The 22,845-nt window shown below is 39.1% G+C and overlaps 3 protein-coding genes and 1 long non-coding RNA gene across 8 annotated transcripts in view; 2 read left to right on the top strand and 2 right to left on the bottom strand.

The window, feature by feature from the left end:
* LOC118735694 overlaps positions 1–9,277 on the bottom strand; it is a 75,241-nt gene extending 65,964 nt beyond the window's left edge. For 2 of the 5 annotated variants that reach the window (XM_036465608.1, XM_036465610.1), the window contains exon 1: positions 8,987–9,277. The gene's annotated coding sequence lies outside the window, so the exon portion shown is untranslated. The remainder of the gene's footprint in view (positions 1–8,986) is intronic. The other 3 variants (XM_036465609.1, XM_036465611.1, XM_036465612.1) reach the window with 2 other exon arrangements.
* Positions 9,278–14,116: 4,839 nt separating this feature from the next.
* On the bottom strand, positions 14,117–15,005 carry LOC118735695. The gene is made up of 2 exons (XR_004992629.1): positions 14,934–15,005; positions 14,117–14,866 (listed from the first exon to the last, which is right to left on the bottom strand). It is a non-coding gene; the product is annotated as an uncharacterized LOC118735695 (long non-coding RNA).
* A 4,129-nt stretch (positions 15,006–19,134) lies between these two features.
* Positions 19,135–19,833, top strand: LOC118735693 (anaphase-promoting complex subunit 11). The gene is made up of 2 exons (XM_036465607.1): positions 19,135–19,392; positions 19,479–19,833. Exons 1-2 carry the CDS (start codon positions 19,299–19,301, stop codon positions 19,640–19,642), a joined length of 258 nt encoding a protein of 85 aa, XP_036321500.1. The 5' UTR covers positions 19,135–19,298; the 3' UTR covers positions 19,643–19,833.
* LOC118735692 (putative protein TPRXL) lies at positions 19,682–22,493 on the top strand. Its single transcript, XM_036465605.1, has 2 exons — positions 19,682–21,030; positions 21,087–22,493. The coding sequence occupies exon 1, from the start codon at positions 19,700–19,702 to the stop codon at positions 20,747–20,749; it is 1,050 nt and encodes a 349-aa protein (XP_036321498.1). The 5' UTR covers positions 19,682–19,699; the 3' UTR covers positions 20,750–21,030; positions 21,087–22,493.
* The last annotated feature ends 352 nt before the right edge of the window (positions 22,494–22,845 follow it).

Here is a 22,845-nt window from a genome sequence, read left to right as displayed (position 1 = left end):
TTTTTCGATCTGGAGACAGCCATGTAGCTTGGTGGATGTTCTTATGCTGGAACCTTGTACTACATATTACCATATTTCGGGCCCCGGCGAAGTCGATCAGCCTCAGTCCGTTATCGGACGTTTCGTCGTGGAGGCTGAATTTTCCGACAGTGGCGCCAAAGATCCCTTCCTTGCCCACCTTGGCATTAAAATCGCCAAGCACGATTTTGACATCGTGTCGGGGGCAGCGCTCATATGTACGTTCCAAGCGCTCATAGACGAGATCCTTGGACGCCTCATCCTTCTCTTCCGTCGGGGCATGGGCGCAGATGAGCGAGATGTTGAAGAATCTAGCTTTGATGCGGATTGTGGCTAGACGTTCGTCCACCGGGGTGAACGCCAGTACTCGGCAACGGAGTCTCTCTCCTACCACGAATCCAACACCGAATTTGCGCTCCTTTACGTGGCAACTGTAGTAGACGTCGCAAGGCTTCACGCTTACTTTACCTTGCCCCGTCCATCGCATTTCTTGGATGGCGGTGATGTCAGCCTTTGCCTTCCCGAGGACATCAACCAGCCGGGCAGAGGCACCTTCCCCATTAAGGGTCCGGATATTCCAGGTGCATACCCTTAAATCATAGTCCTTTATACGTTTGCCGTGGTCGTCATCAGAAAAAGGGGGTCTCATCCGAGGCTGTTTGTTTCTTTTCATTGGGCGGGGTTTTAACGTGGCGGGACCCAAACCCAGCGCACGCGAAGTTTTACGCCTTCTCACTTTAGCTCGCTCCCAAACGGGTTTTTGGTTGCTACCCAGAGGATACGTGGATATAAATTTCCGGACGTTGTGAGCTGCGATTTGAACCGTACGCACAAGAATCGCTTCTGGCCACTCCCAATCTATAATATTAGTATAATAAAAAATGCAAAAACTGTTCGTTTTTTTTTGGAATATATCCGTTGGATTTTGCATGTTTTTTTTCGAAGAAGAATATTTTTGACCATTTTTTTTTTTAAGGTCAAGGAGTAATTGTGGCTCAATGCATATATTTTTCCGTGAAAGGCAATTAGCTTTCAAAGCCATTTTGTTTCATATCAAAAAAAGTACTTCTGTCGAAAGCGCTACGATTAATTCGCATGAAGTGTTAAAAAAGCATACTGTGTGCCGAGCAATGTAATTTGAAATTTTAAAATTACTACGGTGTATGTTTCTCAAAAACATATCATTTATAAAATTATAATTCATTTATAAACAATTTATAATATAATAAAATAAAATGTCTACCATACTTGGGCGTACAAAATTGTTGATTTTTATTTCCGCCCCGACGAAATCGATCCGCCACTGTTATAAGTTGATTATTATGGGAGTAATTAAATGCTCCTAATTATAAACTGAATTTTACGATATCCGCATTCACTTTCATACGAGTGCCTATGCACGTACATATTACATATTTTAAAAATTACAATCCCATAACAAATTATCAAAAATTCGTTTAATTAACTTTATTCACTTTTAGAAGGTTGCTCAAAGTCATAAAAATTTATAAAGCCTTTCACTATTTATTGCTAAAATAGTTAATTAAGGTATTTCCGCACTCAGTTATGCATATTTTAGCAAACATACATACAAGTACGTATGTGTACAAACATTAGGGTGGGCCATTTTATTAACCGACTTCCAAAAAAGGAGGAGGTTATCAGTTCGTCGGAATATTTTTTTTTTTTTTTTGATGTATGTTACCGCATAACTTTGGACCACGTCAACCGATTTCGATAATTCTCGGAAAGGTAGTGTCTCAGAGGTGGTCCCATACTAATCTGGTTGAGATCCGATCAGTAGATCATGAGATATATATATATATATATATATATTTTTTATATGGGAGTTGAAGTCGGTTTTTTTTTGCTAAAAATTACTTGTTTACTAAACATTTTCTGATTATTCATATAATTCTGAGAGAAAATGCAGAAGAAACCTTGGATCGGAAATGAGTTCGAGGCGGAGCATTTTTAAAAGAAAAATTGTACTTTTTCTCAAAATTTCATTTTTCATTTTATGGCAGTTTTACGAACTGTTCACCTTTAGTTTATAACATTTTCAATTGATTTACCATATTTACCATGCAAAACTATACCCCGTGTCAAAATTATAAACGCACCACATATCGACAAGTTTTAAAAATTTATTTTTTTTTGTTAATTTTAGTTAATTTTTTATAAATATATGGTTTATTATTTAACAAAAACCGTTTGAATCCAAGTTTAAAAATGCTTACAATATTAAAAAAAAATAAAATTATACAAACTTTCGTAAAAACTTTGATTTTTTAGAAATATTTTGAGTACGCAGTTTTGTGTAATGCTGGCTCAGGTGCACTAACACAATCAGGCATTACAACACAATTCCATGGCGTACGGACTCTACAAAAGCAACAAATATTGTAATTGAAGATCAAAAAGACCCGTTAACCGTCTCTGCAAACTACAGCCCGCCCAAATAAACTATCAGTATCTACTGCGATTACAAGGCAAAGCATACCTTCTGGGTCTCTCGCCTTATTACTTCTAAAGAACGGCAACTCTTCGCTGCTATCAGAAATTCGAGTTTATTTGCACTCTCCCCCGGAAAACCTACATACTGGCCAACGGATACAAACAAAGTACCCGAATTGATTGATTTCTGCGTGGCCAAAGGCATTACATATATATATATATTCAGAAGTAACGTCTAGCTCTTGTTTCGACTTACCCTCTGATCACTCCAACTTTCACTCGTCTCAATAGCAATTTTGCAGCCAAACCCACGCTATGTACTCTACATAATCGGAAAAACGTACTGGAATTCTATCCCGTAATTTGAATTTACCTCTTAAATCCTAAGAAAACCTCACCACTGCCTTAGAACATTTCAACAATTGTCTCCAGAAAGCCGTCTGGAATTCAACACTCAGCCTCTCTGGAAGTAAAAACGAAAACAAGAGAACTTTCAAGGAAAAGGTGACAACAAACTAGACACCCTGAATATAGAAAAAGATTAAACAAGTTCGCAAAAGAGCTGAGAGAGACCCTCAATAACGAACGGAACTCTTAAGCTCAACGATACCTGAGCAATATTGATGCATCTGCAACTAACGAATATTCTCTCTGGAAAGCAGCTTGCAAATTCAAGAGACCCACCCCAATAGAATATGCAATAAGAAAGGAAAACAACGAAAGGGCAAAAAGTTATTTAGAAAAGGCTTACACATTTGCGAGCTATTTAAAAACGGTTTTCCCACCGCATAACTTTGAACCCCCACCCGAGATAATAAATAAAGTCAACGTCACCCTGGGTTAAACTCATCAAATGAACCCACGCATAAAAAATTTACTAAAGCAGAAGACAAAATCCCAATTGAAAATTTAAGCATGAAAAAGTCTCCTGGCTATGATCTCATTACCAATTACCCAACTTTTTTTACTTACTTGCTTAATGCTGTCCTTACTACCGGTTTTATACCACCACAAGGGAAGTTGTCACAAATAAAAATTATATTCAAACCCGGAAAAAATGCTGATAAAGTATTAGCTTACTACCCACAATATCCAAACTCATGGAAGGTGCATGCCTCAAATGGTTACTTCCAATCATAGAAGAGCGAAAACTCATACCCAATTACCAATTTGGCCTCAGGGGAAAAAAAACAGCACAATTGAACAGAAGCCTTTGATCGCGTTTGTTACGATGGATTACATTTTAAAATTAAAATTACACTTCCAATTAACTACTATATGTATATTTATTCAGTCCTTCATTCCTTAAAAACAGCTACTTTTTCGTCAAACAGGGTATGAAGCAGTCCAAACTTCATGAATGCTTAGCAAGCGTACTCCAAGAAAGTGTTATAGGTCCAATCCTATATTTACTCTACACATATGACCTAGCTCCTTCGGGAGGAAACACCGTCGGCACCTTTGCTGATGATACTGCTCTTTTGTCAGTGGATACTGAACCTAATTCGGCTTCACTCAAACTTCATGGTGGCTTAAATAAGATAGCGCTCTGGTTAAAAGTTGGGCGAATAAAGTCCAGTGAGTCAAAATCTGTCCATTTTGTAACATTCATCCTCAAGCGAGATATCTGCCCGCCCTTCAAACTCAATGGTATATAACGGGTGATTTTTTTGAGGTTAGGATTTTCATGCATTAGTATTTGACAGATCACGTGGGATTTCAGACATGGTGTCAAAGAGAAAGATGCTCAGTATGCTTTGACATTTCATCATGAATAGACTTACTAACGAGCAACGCTTGCAAATCATTGAATTTTATTACCAAAATCAGTGTTCGGTTCGAAATGTGTTTCGCGCCTCAGCGATGAGGCTCATTTCTGGTTGAATGGCTTCGTAAATAAGCAAAATTGCCGCATTTGGAGTGAAGAGCAACCAGAAGCCGTTCAAGAACTGCCCATGCATCCCGAAAAATGCACTGTTTGGTGTGGTTTGTACGCTGGTGGAATCATTGGACCGTATTTTTTCAAAGATGCTGTTGGACGCAACGTTACGGTGAATGGCGATCGCTATCGTTCGATGCTAACAAACTTTTTGTTGCCAAAAATGGAAGAACTGAACTTGGTTGACATGTGGTTTCAACAAGATGGCGCTACATGCCACACAGCTCGCGATTCTATGGCCATTTTGAGGGAAAACTTCGGAGAACAATTCATCTCAAGAAATGGACCGGTAAGTTGGCCACCAAGATCATGCGATTTGACGCCTTTAGACTATTTTTTGTGGGGCTACGTCAAGTCTAAAGTCTACAGAAATAAGCCAGCAACTATTCCAGCTTTGGAAGACAACATTTCCGAAGAAATTCGGGCTATTCCGGCCGAAATGCTCGAAAAAGTTGCCCAAAATTGGACTTTCCGAATGGACCACCTAAGACGCAGCCGCGGTCAACATTTAAATGAAATTATCTTCAAAAAGTAAATGTCATGGACCAATCTAACGTTTCAAATAAAGAACCGATGAGATTTTGCAAATTTTATGCGTTTTTTTTAAAAAAAAGTTATCAAGCTCTTAAAAAATCACCCGTTACATATATACCCCTAAAGCAACGAGACTAAATACCTTGGTATGTACCTTGATAGAAAGTTAACCTGGAGAACGCATATATTTACAAAACGAAAGGCCCTAGGATTTAAACTCACTAACCTGCAATGGCTTATGAATCGTCGCTCTCAATTATCTATTGACAATAAACTTTTCCTATAGTCTACTATTATAAAACCCAACTGGACCTACGGAATTCAGTTGTAGGCGACTGCAGCAAACTCGTAACATAAAAATACTTTAACGATTTCAATCGAAAACTCTCAGACAAATACAGATGGCAATCAAAAATCTATCCTATTGATAAAACAAGTTTGAGGCCGGATCGGAGCGACGAAAGAAAACTATAGGCTCTATAAGGCCAAAGGATGAGCACATACACTCCCTACTTCCCTCTAAAAGCTCTTCAAGACTTTATGGCTGCGATGGGCACCGCCTTGCCCGCGGGCAAAGCTCTTTTAAGCTTCCTATAGATTTTGTAAAGGCGCGTGCAGAGTAAAAGCTCTCTCTGCCCATATCTGACTTATATGACTAAAAGACGTGTTGCGATGGGTAGAGGGCGCAACAGATCCACAAGTTCGCAGTGCAAATCTCTCTTAATTATAAATCTTTATATTTATACTATAACTTGTTTTGACAAATGTGGCAAGCAGCAATGCATCGGCAACAAAGCTGCAAATAACAACTAGATATTGAACATACGCATTTTTATAGTAGATATACGTATAATTTCAGTAGCATTAGCAACACAGCAGTGACAGCAATTGAGTGGGGGTAGGACGGAGTAAAAGTAGGCAGCAGCAGCAGCAGCAACAACTTGTAGAATGTGGCCGAACAGCATTAGAGTTGCATAGAGTGTTTTGAACGTTTAGTGAATACAGGGTCAGCGACGCACGCATGCGCACACAAAAAAGGTAATGACAAACAAAAAAATAAACGGCTGCAACAACAACAAAACGAAAGCAGGCAAGCGACACTGACACTGACAACACGCATTTTCAAGTCATTTTGCTGGTTTGTTTATTTGTGTTTTATTTTGCTGGCGGCAACTTTCGAATTCGGGTATGTTTGATGTGTCGAATCACAAATGGGCGAAGCCAAGGCGAATTAATATAAGGTGGTGTTACTAGCTCAGCTGATTTTGTGTATGTGTTTCGCCGCACGGCTTCTGATATCAAATTGAAAATTTTTTTTTGAATTTCTACACACACTCTTACAGATTTTGACAGTTTATGCCGCCAAAGCAAAAACAAAATACATGTAAATTTTTGTTTTTGTACTCCTGCTATCACCTTATATTAATTCGCCTTGGGCGAAGCGCTTTAATTAATGTACATTTTCAATGGGTAGCATGTTTTTTTTTTTGTATGTAATACACATTTAATTTTCGTTAATTTTATGTAGTACAACGCTTAACAAACGAACGAACGAACGTGCGCGCAATGTTATGTTTGCATGGCTGAGGTTTGCATTGCGCAGTTGCGCAGCTTTTTGTTGTGAATTCAATTTTTTTTTTATACGCGCGCGCTTTTTATATTTTTTTTTTTATATTTTTTTTCGTACATTTTAGTCGTATTTGGTTCAACTGTCAGACGCACAACAACACATTTTGGATTGACAATCGCTTCATGGGGCGGCGGCAGTCAACAACAACAACAACAACAACAATACACACAACACAGTCGCACTGCATCGGCTGGCTAAATAAAAATGCGAACTTGCTGACACTGCAGCGGCAGCAATGCAGCAAACGCATGCAGGCCAGGCGTTCACCGCATGAGTGCTGTTTTTCCCCCTTTTTTTTATTTTTGCCGTCGGCGCCGCACGGTGTTCTGGTTTGGAAAAAAGGAACAAAATTAAATTTCTCGAGAACGAGAAGAGCTAGCGCAAGAAATGTAACTGTATTTTAAAGCGTTTGAGTTAGAGAATTTAGAAAAAAATTAAAATGATCTTCAACAATTTAAGGTTTATTTTTTTTCTTTTATGAAACCAGTAGGCAATGAGCTTTTTAAAAAGTTTTAAACACATATTTTTGCTGCGCTTGCTGGAATGAATCTATTTCGACTGTTGCAAAACCAAAAAAATCTTTTCTATATTTTATTGTTTTTTTTTTTGTTTTACCTAAAAACAGCATGCATGAACTTACAAAAAAACTCATGTTTTTTTTGTGTTTTTCAGACCATGGAAATGTATTTCTTGACGCAAGGAAAGCAAAAATTTGTGTAAACAACTTTTTAAAAAGTTCATTGCAAACTGATTTTAGACCAAAAAAATAAAAAATTCAAACCCGTATATTTTTGAGGGTAATTTTAAAGCTCAAGGTAATAGTTTAATCCAACAAGAAAATTTTTCCTGAATTACACAGCACCACAAACCGATCTAACCCTGCAAAACGTGGCTGAATCCAAATTCGGTGTCCTTTCCACCTCATCAGGTCACGAATAAGGGAAATTCAAGGTCAAAATAAAAAAAATTAAATCATTGGTCGCTGAACCCAAATCACGTGTCTTTGATTTGCCCTTGATTATGATCTGAACAGATTAAACGGACTACGAATTCAAATTCAGCGACCGCGAAAACCGCTATGCATGTACCTGTTATAGTCCATTAACGGCAGATTCTGTGTGTTGGACCTTGAATTGACCTTGATCCTGACCTGATGGGGTCAAACGGACACCAGGTTTGGATTAAATCGCAACCCAAATGTAAGAAGGTGCACATTAGGGCGGGTCGTTTTTTTTTTACTATGCGCGTATAGCATAGGAGAATTCGACGTGTAATTCTAATCAAATTTGTCGAGGAAACCATTGGTCTAAAATTAATTTGGAGTTTGGCAAATTGCGAAAATAGGTTTCGAAGAAAATTTTGAAATTTTCACTGTTTCGCCCCCTGGTTGAAGTTTTAAGAAAAATATAAGAGGAAGAAATGGATTCCTCACACTAAAAAAAAAAACACCTTATAGCATATTTTTATAAAAATTTTAAGCACTTCTTTACGACACTACAGCAAAATGCTAAGAAGCCTATTTTCGCAATTTGGTAGACTCCAAAGTGATTTCTTCGACAAATTTGCTTAGAATTACTAGTAGAATTACTAGTACATACTAATTGACCCGACCTAGTACACATAGTCCTTTTTGTGTTGCAGAGTAAGAGGTGTTTGTGATCATGTGTTATCCACCTCAAAAGCTTTAAAATAGCGTTACTTTCTTTTCACTATCCCTTTCTTTCTATTCTCGGGATAATTACATATGTACCTATTGGATTTTGTCCCTTTTCCTTCAAAGTTGAACACTGTGCGCCGCTGTTGTCGTTGCCGCCCCGTCGTAGCTGTTGCTAGCATTCCTGGGATTGCTGGCCACTTTTATTTTTATTGCGTCCATGTATTTTTGGCTATCGTCTGCAGCTCACACAGCCCACAGCCCACAGCTTTTCGAATTGTGCACTGGCTATGGGGAGCAGCAACTTGAAAATTCGGTTGATTCGCGACGTGCCACTTGTACACTATTCCCTTCGAACTGCTGTGTATTTCGCAATTTTTTCCACCGCACTTGAGTGAATTTGTGTTTACATAGTTATATAGTATATATTACATTTTTTGTGTCTATTGTATGCACATATCGTGATTTTGATTTACAATTCAGCCAGAGCGGCAATAAGCCATAATTGAAATTATCAAAGTGTGATTAGACATAAATTTTCAATTGTCGCAATAAACTCTTAATCACATTTTTATCTATACATATTTCGATTTTACGTAAACACCTTAACTGGTTGTCTTAGATATGTAGTTTTTTTTTTGCGTAAAACACAAAAAGAAACACGAAAAAATGGTGGTTAAAAATTTTCAGCACAAGGTACTGGCACTACATAAATTTGTCGGCATGTACATATGTATGTATGTTTGCTATTTACCGTCGCTCGGATCACAAGACAGGCAGACAGACCAGATACGTTGGGTTGTGATGGGCACGGGCACCTCAACACACTTGGGGCTTAACTGCTTGCCTGGATAATATGTATATACATAGCTTAATCGTTTCGCGCTACCGTTCGCTCGTTTGTCCACTTCTTCGTCGAGTAGGTTCTTTTTATTTACTTTAATTTTACCAATCGCTCCCGTTCACAATAACTTGTTCGCCGTTCGCGTGACCGTCACACATGTGTCGAGTTCAACAGTTGTCTACTAACTGGCCGTCGTCGACTGATTGCTGATCACTTGAGCTGGAGCTGGAGCTAAATGTTGGCTGCTGATTGTCTACATACCTATGACATAGGCTATTGTTGTTGCCGCTATCGCTTTCGTCGCTTTCGTCGTCGTCGGCGTCATCGTCGTCGTCGCCGGCTATCCCGTCAGCATCGATATTACCTGTCATTAATACAATCGCTAGCATTTTCTGATCGACATTTCGGAAGTTGGCTAAAAACCATACGAATTACGCTGATATTGTTGGCTGCATTAGGGTGGCCAGAAAAAGAAATAAAGTAGATGCATACTGACTGCAAAGAAATCCCTCCAAGAAATCCTTATATGCTCTTCTCTTGACCATTAATGTCCTAAGCACCTCTTCTTTCTTCGGCATCTAAGCCTGCAATGACCCGTAAAAATACCAGTAATAATTCTTATCCTCTCCTTGGGGAGTTTTTAATTAGCTTGTATCTCTTTAGATTGTAACGCCCACTCCCCTAAAAAGCTCTTGGCTTGACAAAGTCGCGTGATATTTCGCCATTGTAGTACCCTTTGTTTACTTTTCCCTTTCTGAGCGGCTCCTTTATCGTACTGGAGCCCGGGGTAGGGGTCGGGGTCGGGGTCGAGGCAGCAGCCAGTATGGCTGGCTGATCAGCTGCTCATTCTGCTCAGAAAGAGCTTTAAGCTTCTCGATGCATGACTCCAGAACCAAAGAGGTTTTGACCTCGAAGGATGAGAGAGCCTTAAGTGCCAGCTGACTATCGCGTATTATAAGTACCCTTTACCTTCGCTATTTCCTAAGAAGGTTAATTTCTGCGCAACGAATGATGGCATAAACTTCCGCTTGAAATGTGCTTGGGAAGGTTCTCAAGGCTACTGACAGCTCCAGTCTAGAGCCATATACGCTTGCTCCAATACCCTCAGGGGTCATAGAGCTGTGTGCGTGCCACTGCAGAGTGCGGATGTGTCCCTAAAACATATAGGTACTCCAGGTCGCTTTGCTGTATATATTGACTTTGAAGCTTCTTTCGAAGACCACTACTCTGTGCATATCATCTCTGGGAAATAGCACTATTGGCAGCTGGGAGCCTAGCTTATCCCTGTTCCGCTCTCGTAGCCTTGGAAGTGACCGCCTCCACATGAGTCCTCCACAGGAGTTAACTTTTGTGACAACATTGACCGCGACTCCATCCAAGGCTAAGTTCTTCATCCCCTTGGGAATTCATTTTCTGCTAAAATGGACAATAGCTGTCTTCTTTGCCAGGTTAAGACCTCTTTGAACTATGTCGCAGATGGTACTCGCGACCTTCCCCCTAGCAATGATCACTATGTCGTCTCCGTACCCTTGGTAGCGGAGGCCATTGTCAGTGAGTTTCATAAAGGAAATGAGACTTATCGGCCTGAAAGACTTAGTAAGAGAATAATCCTTCTACCTACTTTCGGAATAAAAATAACCCGGACTCTTTGCCACACCTTGGGTATGTGTAGACTGTCCCTCATACATAAGTAGGCAAGTAGCAGCTCCTCTCCCTGCTTCAACAGAACTGGACTGATGCCATCCACTCGCGGGCATTATACCATTCAAAAGAATCCAACGTCCCTCGTACTGATCGCTGGGTTATTAGGCCTTTGGCCAGTTCCAGTCAGATGAGGATGGCCGAACTGCGCGTAACACCGCATCCCGCGTGGTCTAAATGACATCAGGGAAGTGGGCAGATAGATGAATAAGTACCATCGTGTAGCCTTACATTTGCAAAACCGAATTTGGGGGAAAACGTGGGTCAGCTGAAGCCTAAAAGGGAATGCCAACCGGCGAAGTGTAGTACTAGTCCCGCTGCCCTTGTAAAATGGGACCCACGGCAAGGCTTTGCCGATGATATGGTCTTAATAGCTAGCGGAAAGCTCGAGGGCGCCCTCTGCGCTATGTACAATTCAAAGAGGCCTGAAACTCACGAAAGGGCATTCGAGTGAAATGGCGCTTAACACCAATCCAACAAAAACATCGATAAAATCTTTTAGGGACATGAGATAGCGGACTGAGCCCATTCCTGCGATCAAATAAGTGTTCAGAAGTGAAAGAAGAGCAATGAGAGAAAAACAGGACTACGCTAGGCAAAGTGTCTGAGTAGTTGAGGTATATAGCTTAAAAAACGTCCCAACTTCTAATCAATATCCTAAAGGAGAAAACAAGATTTCTCACAGGCAACCTTGCAAGACGCTGTAGAAAGAGGGGTATTCCACATCTGCGATTCGACCAAAGAGACAACCTTAACCTTCTGATCGAATGCAAATACATCGCAAGAGAAACTTAGGCCACAGTACGAACACATTCACTCCCCACTGCACTTTTGGAGTTTTAATGGCTCTTAGAATTAACAGAAGTATTGTGAAGAGCAGAGGGTACAATAGACCCTTACGTTGCAGTTAAAAGCCTATCTATCTTCCCCTCAAAATTATAGGGCTTCAATGAAATACATATAGGATGATTCAATAAGACCACAGATTTTCCTTATAAAAAAGGACAAAAAAATGTAAATCGAAATGGCTTCTTTTTAGGTCAACATGTTTGTTAATCTGTGGCAATTATATATGAAACGCAATATCCGCTTAGTGCTCCTCTGCAAATACAAGATGCGCATATCAATATTTGCCACGACATTTTAGCATAGTTTGGGACCTATATCATTTATAACGCATATTATTTCGTTCTTCAGCTCTGGAATCGGTCTCTCGGGATTATTGGTATAGTTTTTTCTTGAATGGTATGTGGATTTTCAGTTTCCTAAAAGCGGCAGTTGTGCATTTAACGTATCTGTTTAGGTTAAAATGTATATCATCGCTCTCTATGATTTGTTTTTGTTTTTTGAAAAATCGGCGTCAACTGCTTGTTGTTCAAGCATCCAATTGGTAAATAGGCGGCACTTCAGCTCCTGTGTTAATTGAATTTTGTAGGCGTGTAAATATAGGACTTTTGTTTAAAATTCGCTGAACGGTACTGTGGGAAAGATTAAATTTATTGGCACCATGACGAATTGAAGTTGTCGTGGCCTGGTCCAAAATTTGTTCCACACCTTAAATATTTTCGGTCGAACGACCTGTACGAAACGCAAAGGTGTTTTCACGTTTTGCACCAAACCACTTTCTTCGAATTTTTACTCCAAACAGCTAATTATTGACTCAGATGACCGGTTTTATTGACCGAAAAAATCAAATTTTGCAGAACGACCATTTTTACGCGTTGTTCAACCGACTATCGCTCAATGACTAAATTTGCTTGAACGCGTGTAGAAGAAATTATCTAATAAAAAAATTTACATATCACAAATTATTGCTGTCAAAGATCTGCATCATCCTTGAATCACCTTACATAAGAAGACATTATTTTTTCGTTTTACTTAGTCGCTATAGCTTAGGTTAGATAAGTAGTAGGCTCAGGACTGTGCTATCAGAAAAAAATCAGGGCATTTAGTTTGCCAAATTCACGAAAAATTAAACTGAAGACGGAACCCCTTTGTTCTCCAAACCAAATTTGACAAGATATGACGGAAATATTTTCCAAAATACATAGAGTAACAACATTGAGCTTTTCCTCCATTCCAGTCCACGGGTCTTCTGCGGCAATCTATTAGACAGCGTCTTTAGTCATCATTCCTTTCAGGGATGGACAAAGTATTCTGGAAATCTGATCATTCTTTCCTGAGATGTTTCTGTAGCTAGGAACCCAGGTAACATACATATGTGTGAAATGTCTCGGCCATCTCCTTAGGAGTACGGGAACATTCAGTGGACGCTTTTGTAGTCAGCGAGATGGTTTTTAGGCTGTCCTTGTAAATGTGGATCGAATTACACTACACATCAAAGATAAGCCTTTTCAAATACACATCGGTTCATTCAGAAAAAAAAACTGCAATCATCAGGTATGCGAAGGCAGCATAAACATTAACTCTAAGCTAGCTGTCAGGTTTTGAACTATCCGTGTCGGCATGAAATGATCATGAGGTTCTGACCGCGTCTGTTTTCCAATCTTCCCTTGACAGAAGAACGATTATGAATTTGGTGTTGGTACTTCGGATTGGAGTGGTGTAGGCATTGCGTAGCATTTTGGCGATTGGTCTCTGTGGTTAAGTTGTTTTCAGCTGACGCAGTACACAGCCTAGTTATTTAAATAATAAGCTGTTTCAGCAAGCATAAACTAATGTTGGGTAGTTCTGGAAGTCAAGGTTATACATATCTACGATTTCCTAGAATGGTGTTATGTAATTGACTTAAGTATTCGTCCTCCAAATATGTGCTGTGGGTTTGCTATGCACAGATGCTTACTTAGGATAGGTGCGTGAACTACATCAGGTTATTTTTTCGGTATAGCAGAAAAGACCCTTAGATATGGTCCCGAATTAGTCCCGATATGAACCCGAACTATTCTTGTACTAGCATCAATTGGTCCTGAACAGATCCCGAAATGAACCCAAACTAGCTTCGAAATGGTCCTGAAATAGTTCTGAACAAGCCCCGAAACGGTCGAGAAAGTCGTGATCTTCTCCAGAAATGGTCCCATAGTAGTCCCAAACTAGTTTTGAAATAGGTCGGAAGAAGTCCCGAAATGATCCCGAACTAGACCCGAAATGGTCTATATGATCCTGAACTAGTCCAGAAAATGTCTGCTGGATTGACGCAAACTCTATTCTATTAATGGGCAAAGAATAGTTAAAGAGGTAACACTGTTTCACGTAAGGCAGTCAATATGGCGGAATTAGAGCGAGAAGTTGCCAACTGATAACACCTTGTATTATTGGATCATGAAAATTAGCTAATCTGGTCACCTCAACTTTTAAACATGTTCATACATATATACATACATCCCTGCAAGAAAGATACTGGTCAAATGATTAGTAAAATTACCTGGAGCCATGACTGAAACTTTCCGTATTTTTCCCATCACATTCTTGAGGGCATCGGTAGATTTTGTGACCGTTTCTTTCTTTATGTTCCCGTACGTGTGACTTTACATCTCGCTCTCCCTCATGTCTTGTGCGCTTAGCTAAATGTATAGCTGCACTGCTTACACCCGTCACAGCTACTCTGGTTTTTACTAGTCAAATGACCAAATGTTTTCTTAAGGGATTTACTGGTTTTATGACCGCCATTTTACGGGCATAATGACCGTCGTTTTACAGGCATAATGACCGTCATTTTACGGGCACAATGACCATCATTTTACGGTTGAAATGATCGCCTTTATACGGTTATAACGACCGTCATTTTTCAGGCTTATTGATCGTCATTTTACAGGCTTTATGACCGTCATTTTACGGTTATAAGGACCGCATTTCACCACCATTTCTACTCCCATGTGACTGTTTGTTATAGTCTTAATAAAACACATTTAGGATTTTTAATTGTACTTCTTTCTTTTATTACATTTATTTGAACTTAGTCCATTAAAATCTATGTATTTAGGATATTCACAAGATGCAGTAAGCTTATTATAAAAAGTACTCCTCTTCATTTTTATTTGTAAAATACAGTACTTACTTGCAAATATTAAGCTTCGCAAAACGATTTTCCACCACCGAACGAAAATGCTGCACACAAAAACTGGACTGGACCTGCACAATAAAAGACACAATAAATATACATAGTTTTATAACAATTTTTATCGCTATTTTTACTTACTTGTAAGTTTGGAACAAAGGCACACAAAGCTGATTTTCCACGCTGAATGCAAAATGCAATTTTAATAAAAATGGCCGAACACCGAGCCGCAGAATTCACAAATTTTTAATTGCAACTGCACAATAAAAGATGCATTAAATATACACGGTTTTAAAACAACTTTTATCGCAATTTTTACTTACTTCTATTTGGAACGAAGGCACACAAAGCTTTTATATATACTTCAAATTATTTTCCACCGCTGAAATAAATGTACATAGGTATATTAAAATGACTGAACGCCAAGCCGCACAATTCACAAATTAATTGCAACTCACGATTGCTGTGTTTTGTTCATTTTTCTTTTCGCATAATTTCACCATCCCAATGCATGCAACGTGTGCGAGTGAATAAGATATATTAAAACAGTTTGAAAAATTTTAAGATGTTGTTTCATTCTAAGACTTTTTCGTAGCGAATTCTTACATGTACTATTTATGTATTAGTGACAATCGAAAATTTGTGTGAATGTGTTCTAGTTTCGGTCATTCGAGTTTTGCAGGGATATGTACCACGCACACATTCATATTTAATACATAAATCACATCCAGCTGCAACAGCTGCCGACAGTAGGAAAGGAACAAGAACAACAAGTACCTTGTTTTGCTTATCCAATGCCTGCGTAATTAATTCTCTCCTTCTCCACATCTCTCAATACACACTTGATCAGTTCAGCCAGCTGCCATGCCCCTTCTTTACACGCCAGTAGTACCTAGCTTGATTTTATGCGCGCGCAAGAGTTGATCCACACCATTTTCATCAATGACAGTCGCAACAGCAGCAGTAGGCAGATAAACAAGAGTGGCAACAAAAAAATTCCAATTTTATGTCGAAATAACTTGAGAAAGAATGAATTTATTATTCAATCAGCAACACAATTGACCGCACACATACACATGTTTAACTGCATTCTAAAAACCGCAAAATGCAATCTTTATTGCGAAATCACTTTGTTGCAGTTTTACTTTAGTTTCATATAAATTGTAGTCGCGCACTTCGTGTACAAAAAATAAAAGCAAACAAAGTCATGACAACAACACTGGAGATTTCGATGCTTCATACAAAAAGGTGGTTAGCCTCTTCAAGGATCACTGATTGCCAAGGTGAAGGCGTTTAACATATTTGGCGGTTAAAAACTTTGTGAACGGTATTGCGAATCCACTGGTATAGGTAACTGCTTTTCAAACGGGTTCCGGTTTTTGACAAATTTCTTTTAGCCATCACATTGCATGTATTGTGTAACAAAAAATTTACCGTAGTTAAAACTCCAACGATTTTGCTTGCTACCAGCGCGTGGTAATTAACTGTTGCAGCGCATTATTTTCGTTACATTTTTAATCATTTTTATTCATTCACTAAATTAAGTAATGGGTTTAATAACTTGAACTATTTTTACATTTTCGACATTTCTTTTCTTACACTATTCGCCGGATTTAACTGTCAAAATAGTGAAGACAAAAACCACGCATCTAATGCAATGATGCCAGTAGTGAAAAAAATCAAATTGTGGAAGTCCTTAATATCGTGTTCACATGTGGCGATTTTACAGGCAATTTTAGAGGCGATTAGTTGCATGAACCAATTAGAACAGATCTGACCGGTTGAGAAGCAGCCATTTGTAATAGCAATTGAGAAAAAAGTGTGTGACGTTCGTAATTTAGATGTTTGCTATTTCTGTTTCGCTTCTTTCTTTATGTGAATTTTGTCGGTGGTGAGTGATGGTGTTCAGTGATTTTTTGTGCAAATGTTATTAAAATGAAGTGCGCGGTCATTGGATGCAAAACCACGTACAAAAATAATAAATTGGTTAGCACAAACATGTGCACAACATTGCTTGCATTTTTTCTTTATGCTTCGTCTTCATATTCTTTGTTTACTTTTCACAGAAAATAAAATGGCGCCGAAATTACAAACGTCAGGCAGAAAATTACTTTTTTCTTTTGATTCATCTTGTCAGATCTTGTGTAGTTGGATCATGGATTAGTTGAATCACTAGTTGGCTGCCCCCCAACTTTATTGGAAGCAACTAATTGAAAGGCCGTTCACACCAGTCGCAGTGGAGAAATTTCCTGGGCTGACGGATAACGTTCCAGCTTAGCTATTCAAAGCCATCGACAAGGGTATATATCACGACACCTATATGTTGGACTAGAGGCTGTCAGCTCAAGTTGTTGAGCATCAGCTCCACAACAAAAGCCAAATGCGCGCGGGTAAAGAGCATGCTTTCGAAGTAAGTTATCGTAGGATGCAGTTGCAGAAACCAACTCAACAATGCTCCGCTTTGAAATGATCCGCCTCTAGAATCTGTACGACTGCAGAATAATCCTTCCGATGAATTAGGCACAATATAAAGCAGCGATCTGTAATGCCCATCGAGATGCAGACAATGTGAGATTTAGTAACTGCAACGACGGTTATAGTGCTATAAGATCGGCTGTCGTCGAAAAACGAATGATGGGGTTCGCCGAGTTCGGGAAAAACACCAAGTCATTCCGGCGCGTAGAACAGGCTGTTATGGTGATGTCACAGTCGTGAACACCCTAACAGACCTCTGCTTGAGGAAGAACTTCCGCCCAGTCACGTTAGAAGGTATCTTTTCAAGTATATGGATGCGGGCCAGATATGCATACATTATCCAGCCATTGGACCTGACGACATAACGACGATCATTGGTATTCATAGAAAATAGGTCACCACCAACCGAGACTCCCGTCCTATGAATGTCGTCATCGAAGCTTCGGCTGCTACGGGAGACCAGCGCTACTCTGCCTCAGTTACGGTCAGAATAAGCTTCCGAAAAAGGTCAAGAGCGTCCTAGTCCAGCTCCTTTCGGTGTGGTTTCGCAGACTTTCTCCCTCGGCGAAGCTCAGAAGTGAAAAATATCTGCCCAGAGAGCAAACTTGATTGTCACAACATCCAAAATCTTTTCGCGTGCGCCTCCAACCCAATGGCCCTAGCACCCGCGGCGTTCTCGTCCTCAAACTCACCACTCTCAGTCTGAGCACGGATGCGAGATCAAGAACAACATGGTTTTTCTGTGTTGCAAAAGAAGGGGGGCTGAACACCGTTTGCAGAGAACACCTTTCTGCGTAGGCGGCCTTCGGCCGCACTTAGGGATTGTAACCCTCAAGCTGTAGAATTCTCCTTTCTGTTTTGCGAAAAAAGGAGCTGAACACCTTTTGCAGAGAACACCTTTGTATATTTTTAATGCTTACTGGGTTATATCCTCTCTTCTTTTGTCTCTCATTCTTTTACATATTTTGGAGTTTGACAGCTGAACTCCGCCATTTAACTTGCATATGCAACCAAAGTCAGACGCGTAATTTTGAAGGTGTTTTTATTTAATTAATTGTGATTAATTGGTTAATATTAAGTTCGTAAAGCAAGTTATGGCATAAATGCAGTTGGTCTCCAAATCTCAAATTAAAAAAAAAAAATTGGAATCGATAGAGATGATTGAGCTGAGTATAACGGTATACTTCTTTTTTTGGGCAAACAACAACAAGAATTATCAAAGGTTCAAAATAAGCAATTTTTGAAATCAAGATTTCTCAAAAACGAATGAATGGATTTTGAAAAGTAATAGCAAATTTGATTCCCTTTAATTTGCTATACGTACTTTATATATATGTTGTATAGTTCTTACAAAAATTGAATTAATGTAAAATAATTATAAAAAAAAGCTTGCAAACCCTAAGTGCGGCCGCAGGCCGCCTACGCAGAAAGGTGTTCTCTGCAAAAGGTGTTTTTTTATAATTATTTTACATTAATACAATTTTTGTGGGAACTATGCAACATATATATAAAGTACGTATACCAAATTAAAGGGAATCAAATTTCCTATTAAATGAGATCAAAATCCATCCATCCAGAAATCTTGATTTAAAAAATTGCTTATTTTGAACTTTAACCTTTGATAATTTTTGTTGTTGTTGTTTGCTCACATCCAGTGCATGCATTTCGAAATTGGATCGTAAATGTCTTCTTCTTTGTGCCCAAAACCCAAATCAAATTTATTGGAACAGCGATTTATCAGATATTTTTCAACAAATTTTTTGTGTGAAGTCTTAAAATACACTCTTATTTTTTGTTTCTATCCTATGCTTCTGGCAGCTCTCAATTATTTCGCTTCGCCGTATAGCGAATTTTGCTATTCTCTTGTTTTTCGCCGCACTATAGCAAAATCAAAAGCAGAAAACACAAGGGCCAGAGCAAAAATTGTGAAAATTTTTGTTGAAATTTTATTTTTTGGCCTATAAACATAACAAATAATATTGTGCTGTGTACTTTGCATTTGTTTTAATCAATGATCCTAATGTTTGCAAAATGAAACTAACAATTAAATCGTGGACTGGAGTAGCAACTTGGCGATGGATCGCAAATGATGAAAATTGCGGCATCTGTCGAATGTCATTCGAGAGTAAGTGGCGGAGCTCCATATTATATGCAACCAATATGATTAAATATCAGGTTAAGTAATCTAACACTAATTTCCATTTGCTTTAGGTACCTGTCCGGAGTGTTCGCTACCTGGTGACGATTGTCCTTTAGTGTGGGGCGTGTGCTCTCATTGTTTTCATATGCACTGCATTGTAAAGTGGTTGAATTTGCAAACTATGAATAAGCAGTGCCCTATGTGCCGACAAAGCTGGAAGTTTAATATACATTAAGAACGCCGGACGTTGGCTTGCAACAAAAATTTCGTAAAAGTCATAAATGAATACTGAATGCGAGTTAAACGCGCAAATTTAATAACAATAAATTTATATAGATATTTAAAATTTAAACGGCATATGAGATTAGCAAGGGAACGTTCACGAGAGCGTGAAATGGATAGCGAATTGAATAAATTATCTTTACCGGGCCTGCCACCACTGCCAAAAAGTCTGAGCACAGCAGCTGCAGGTGTTTCGTCGGCAAACTCATCCGCAACGCACTCGAATACTGCTTCGCCGTTAAATCACCACCACCATGGACTGCATGGTGTCGAAAGTGTGGATCTCTTTTTGGGACCGTCCACATCGGCGGCAGCCACGCGCAACCACTATCGACACGGCAGCCTATCGTCAACGCAGGAGTCGTTAAGCGATCGAGAAAGTATACACAGTCGCGCATCTTCATCACACAGCAGTCATCATACACCTACAAACACACATACCGACAACGGGTCGATTTCGATGGGTGGAGGCAGTGTGAGTGGCAGTAGCAGTACTAGCACATTGGACACACAACTAGCCATACTGCGTCGTGAAATGTATGGTTTGCGGCAGTTAGATCTTTCACTACTCTCACAATTATGGGCACTCAACGAATCAATTCAGGGATTTCGTGTATTCTTACAAGAACAGGAGGCGCTATCGCCGCCATCTCCCTCACCTACGCCATCCGATACGAATTCGCTTACATCCGAAGCCGAGGAGGAGTCTTATTCAGCGCAGCCCTTAAAGCTAGCACATCCCATTGCAGTGCCAGCAACATTACCACCTGGTGGCTCGATTACGTCGCACGCTTCCACAAGTTCAGCGTCGGGTACATCAGGCTCGTCATCGGCTACCTCCTCGATGGGCAAGCACATACCAAGCGGTATGCCTTTGCCGCCAGCACCGCAAAAGACACACCCTCAGCTGCCACGTATCCTGCAGCAACGTATGCGACGAGCACCGCCGCCACCACCGCCAACAACACGACCCAAACTTGGTAGGGACGTCATAGTGGCAGCAGCCAATGCTGCAGCAGCAGCAACAACAGCGACACCAGTGCCGCAAAGACCAGTATGACAAAACCCATTCTTGGATTAAGCATAGACACGCAGCATGCGAAGTGTTTTATTTGCTTAATCCAAGAATGTTGCGCAAAAACAAATTGTATTTGGTAAACTGCTAATGCGTTTGTGAGACAACGCGCGCTGGAACGGAGTGGCGGGCGTTAGCGTCAGTTACGCGGCTGCATGGTTGATAGTCGTGGTAGTTGAAGAGACGAACGTTGTCAATTATGTCTTGCAATTGCAATGCCATTGGGAAAGAGGACGGGAGAGGAACGTAGGAACGTAAGGAGAGAGGTGAAGCGTAATTATGAATAAATAATCAAACAAATATTCAGAGAATTTTCAATTAGCTGTTTCTGCGGACTTTGGAGATGTATTTAGCAAACACGGCAACAGTAGTCAACGTGTCCAGTAATTGTGGAGCATATTCGGCAATTAAGTTTATACAATTAATGCGTTCCATGAGATTGTATGTAGTATGTAAGCGAGTAAGTTAATCAAAAAGGTGACAGATAAGTGTTGTACTGTACACATAATCTCGATTATTGCTGTTAATGGATTGAACTATCATACACATATAACGAATTGAATATCAAACTTTTTAGATATACGCAAATTATTTGTTAATGCATACATGCATATATATAAACTATTAGAAGCAAAACTTTACAGGTTTTTTACTATACATCCACATGCACTACATTGACATGAACTTGAAACACATTTGTAACCTAGACATTGCATCCTAATGCTATACTGCATTTACTTGAAGGGATGATGACTCTTGTTGGTTACTTTTTTCGTTGCTAGTTATAGTTGAAACTATCGAAAAAGACGATAACCATGACCTTAGTTGATTTTAGCCAAATACATACAACCTTACACACAGAAATACTTACATACGTATGTATGCATATATGTAAGTATTTACACCCAAAGCGAAGTAGTACTAGACGTTCAATTCACATTCACATTCACAACTTGCAATCAATTATTAACTCCATACATAAATAACGAATAAATGAGAATCATGATTACATAAATACATACATATATTGCGAATTACATCGATCTTAATACATACATATTTAAATTATAAATTTATAAAGCATAGTGCATTAAAAAGTATGGACGCTGACAGCAGTATAGTAGTAAAGTAAGCCCCATTATGAATGTTGGCAGTTATAAAAAATACAATATGAACCCCCATATACATATGAAAGCTAAATAAAATGAATCAACTTAACGCATTCGCATAGGCACATACGTAAAATAAAAAATAAAAATATCTATTAAATAAATAAAAGAATGAACTAAGCTAAGCTAAACCTAATCTTGTTCTCGTTCAATCGTTATAATCAAGCTCCTGTAATAAAACAACAAAAACGTTCTATCCTACTAATTTTTATGAAAGCATATTCCTTCTAAATATCTTTAAGCTAGACTCATGTGCTCACAAAGAACGGCCAAACCAGGAAAATTTTCTTTATTCAAAATTAAAAGTAGTTTACTTCCTTGTAGGCCACTTTTACTATATGATTTAACGACGCTAGGCAGAGAGCACGCTAAATTATATAATTTCCTAAAAATATTTTGTTCTCCAAAAATTTTTGAGCCACACCTATGCATATTTACTACTAAATCTATTATAACTTATTAAATTATAAATCATAAAAATAGAATCAAAAGAATCAAATGTGAGAAATGGGGAAATGTTAATATAAATTATGCAATAAATTATTAAACCAAAACCAAAAGGGGAAAGCATTTGGATATTTAAACGTAAGGAGCTAATCACGGCTATCACGGAATCCATCGTAGTCTAATTTTTCGTGAAATCAAAAATACTTTTGCTGTACCAAAGTACCTCTACAACCCACCATCGCTCCAACCACACACAGACATCACCTTCCTCGCATACACTGACAAGGATAAAGCACGTATAGCATATAAAGTTTGATTCCAAGAAACACTAATACGCTATACAAGTAGGGAAATCTAAGCTGCAGCAAACAATGGAAAAATTTCCTAGTGATAGGGTAGTCGCGATTGATCTTTCGAAAGCCTTCGGCACAGTCGACCATGCTACGCTCTTCCAGAACAGGTGGG

Source organism: Rhagoletis pomonella, unplaced genomic scaffold, assembly GCF_013731165.1.
Source record: "Rhagoletis pomonella isolate Grant_MI unplaced genomic scaffold, Rhpom_1.0 Rhpom_scaffold_00003, whole genome shotgun sequence".
In the NCBI taxonomy this organism is placed as follows: Eukaryota; Metazoa; Arthropoda; class Insecta; order Diptera; family Tephritidae; genus Rhagoletis; species Rhagoletis pomonella.
The sequence above is the reverse complement of the archived record's forward strand: the minus strand, read 5'-3'. Positions and strand labels throughout refer to the sequence as shown.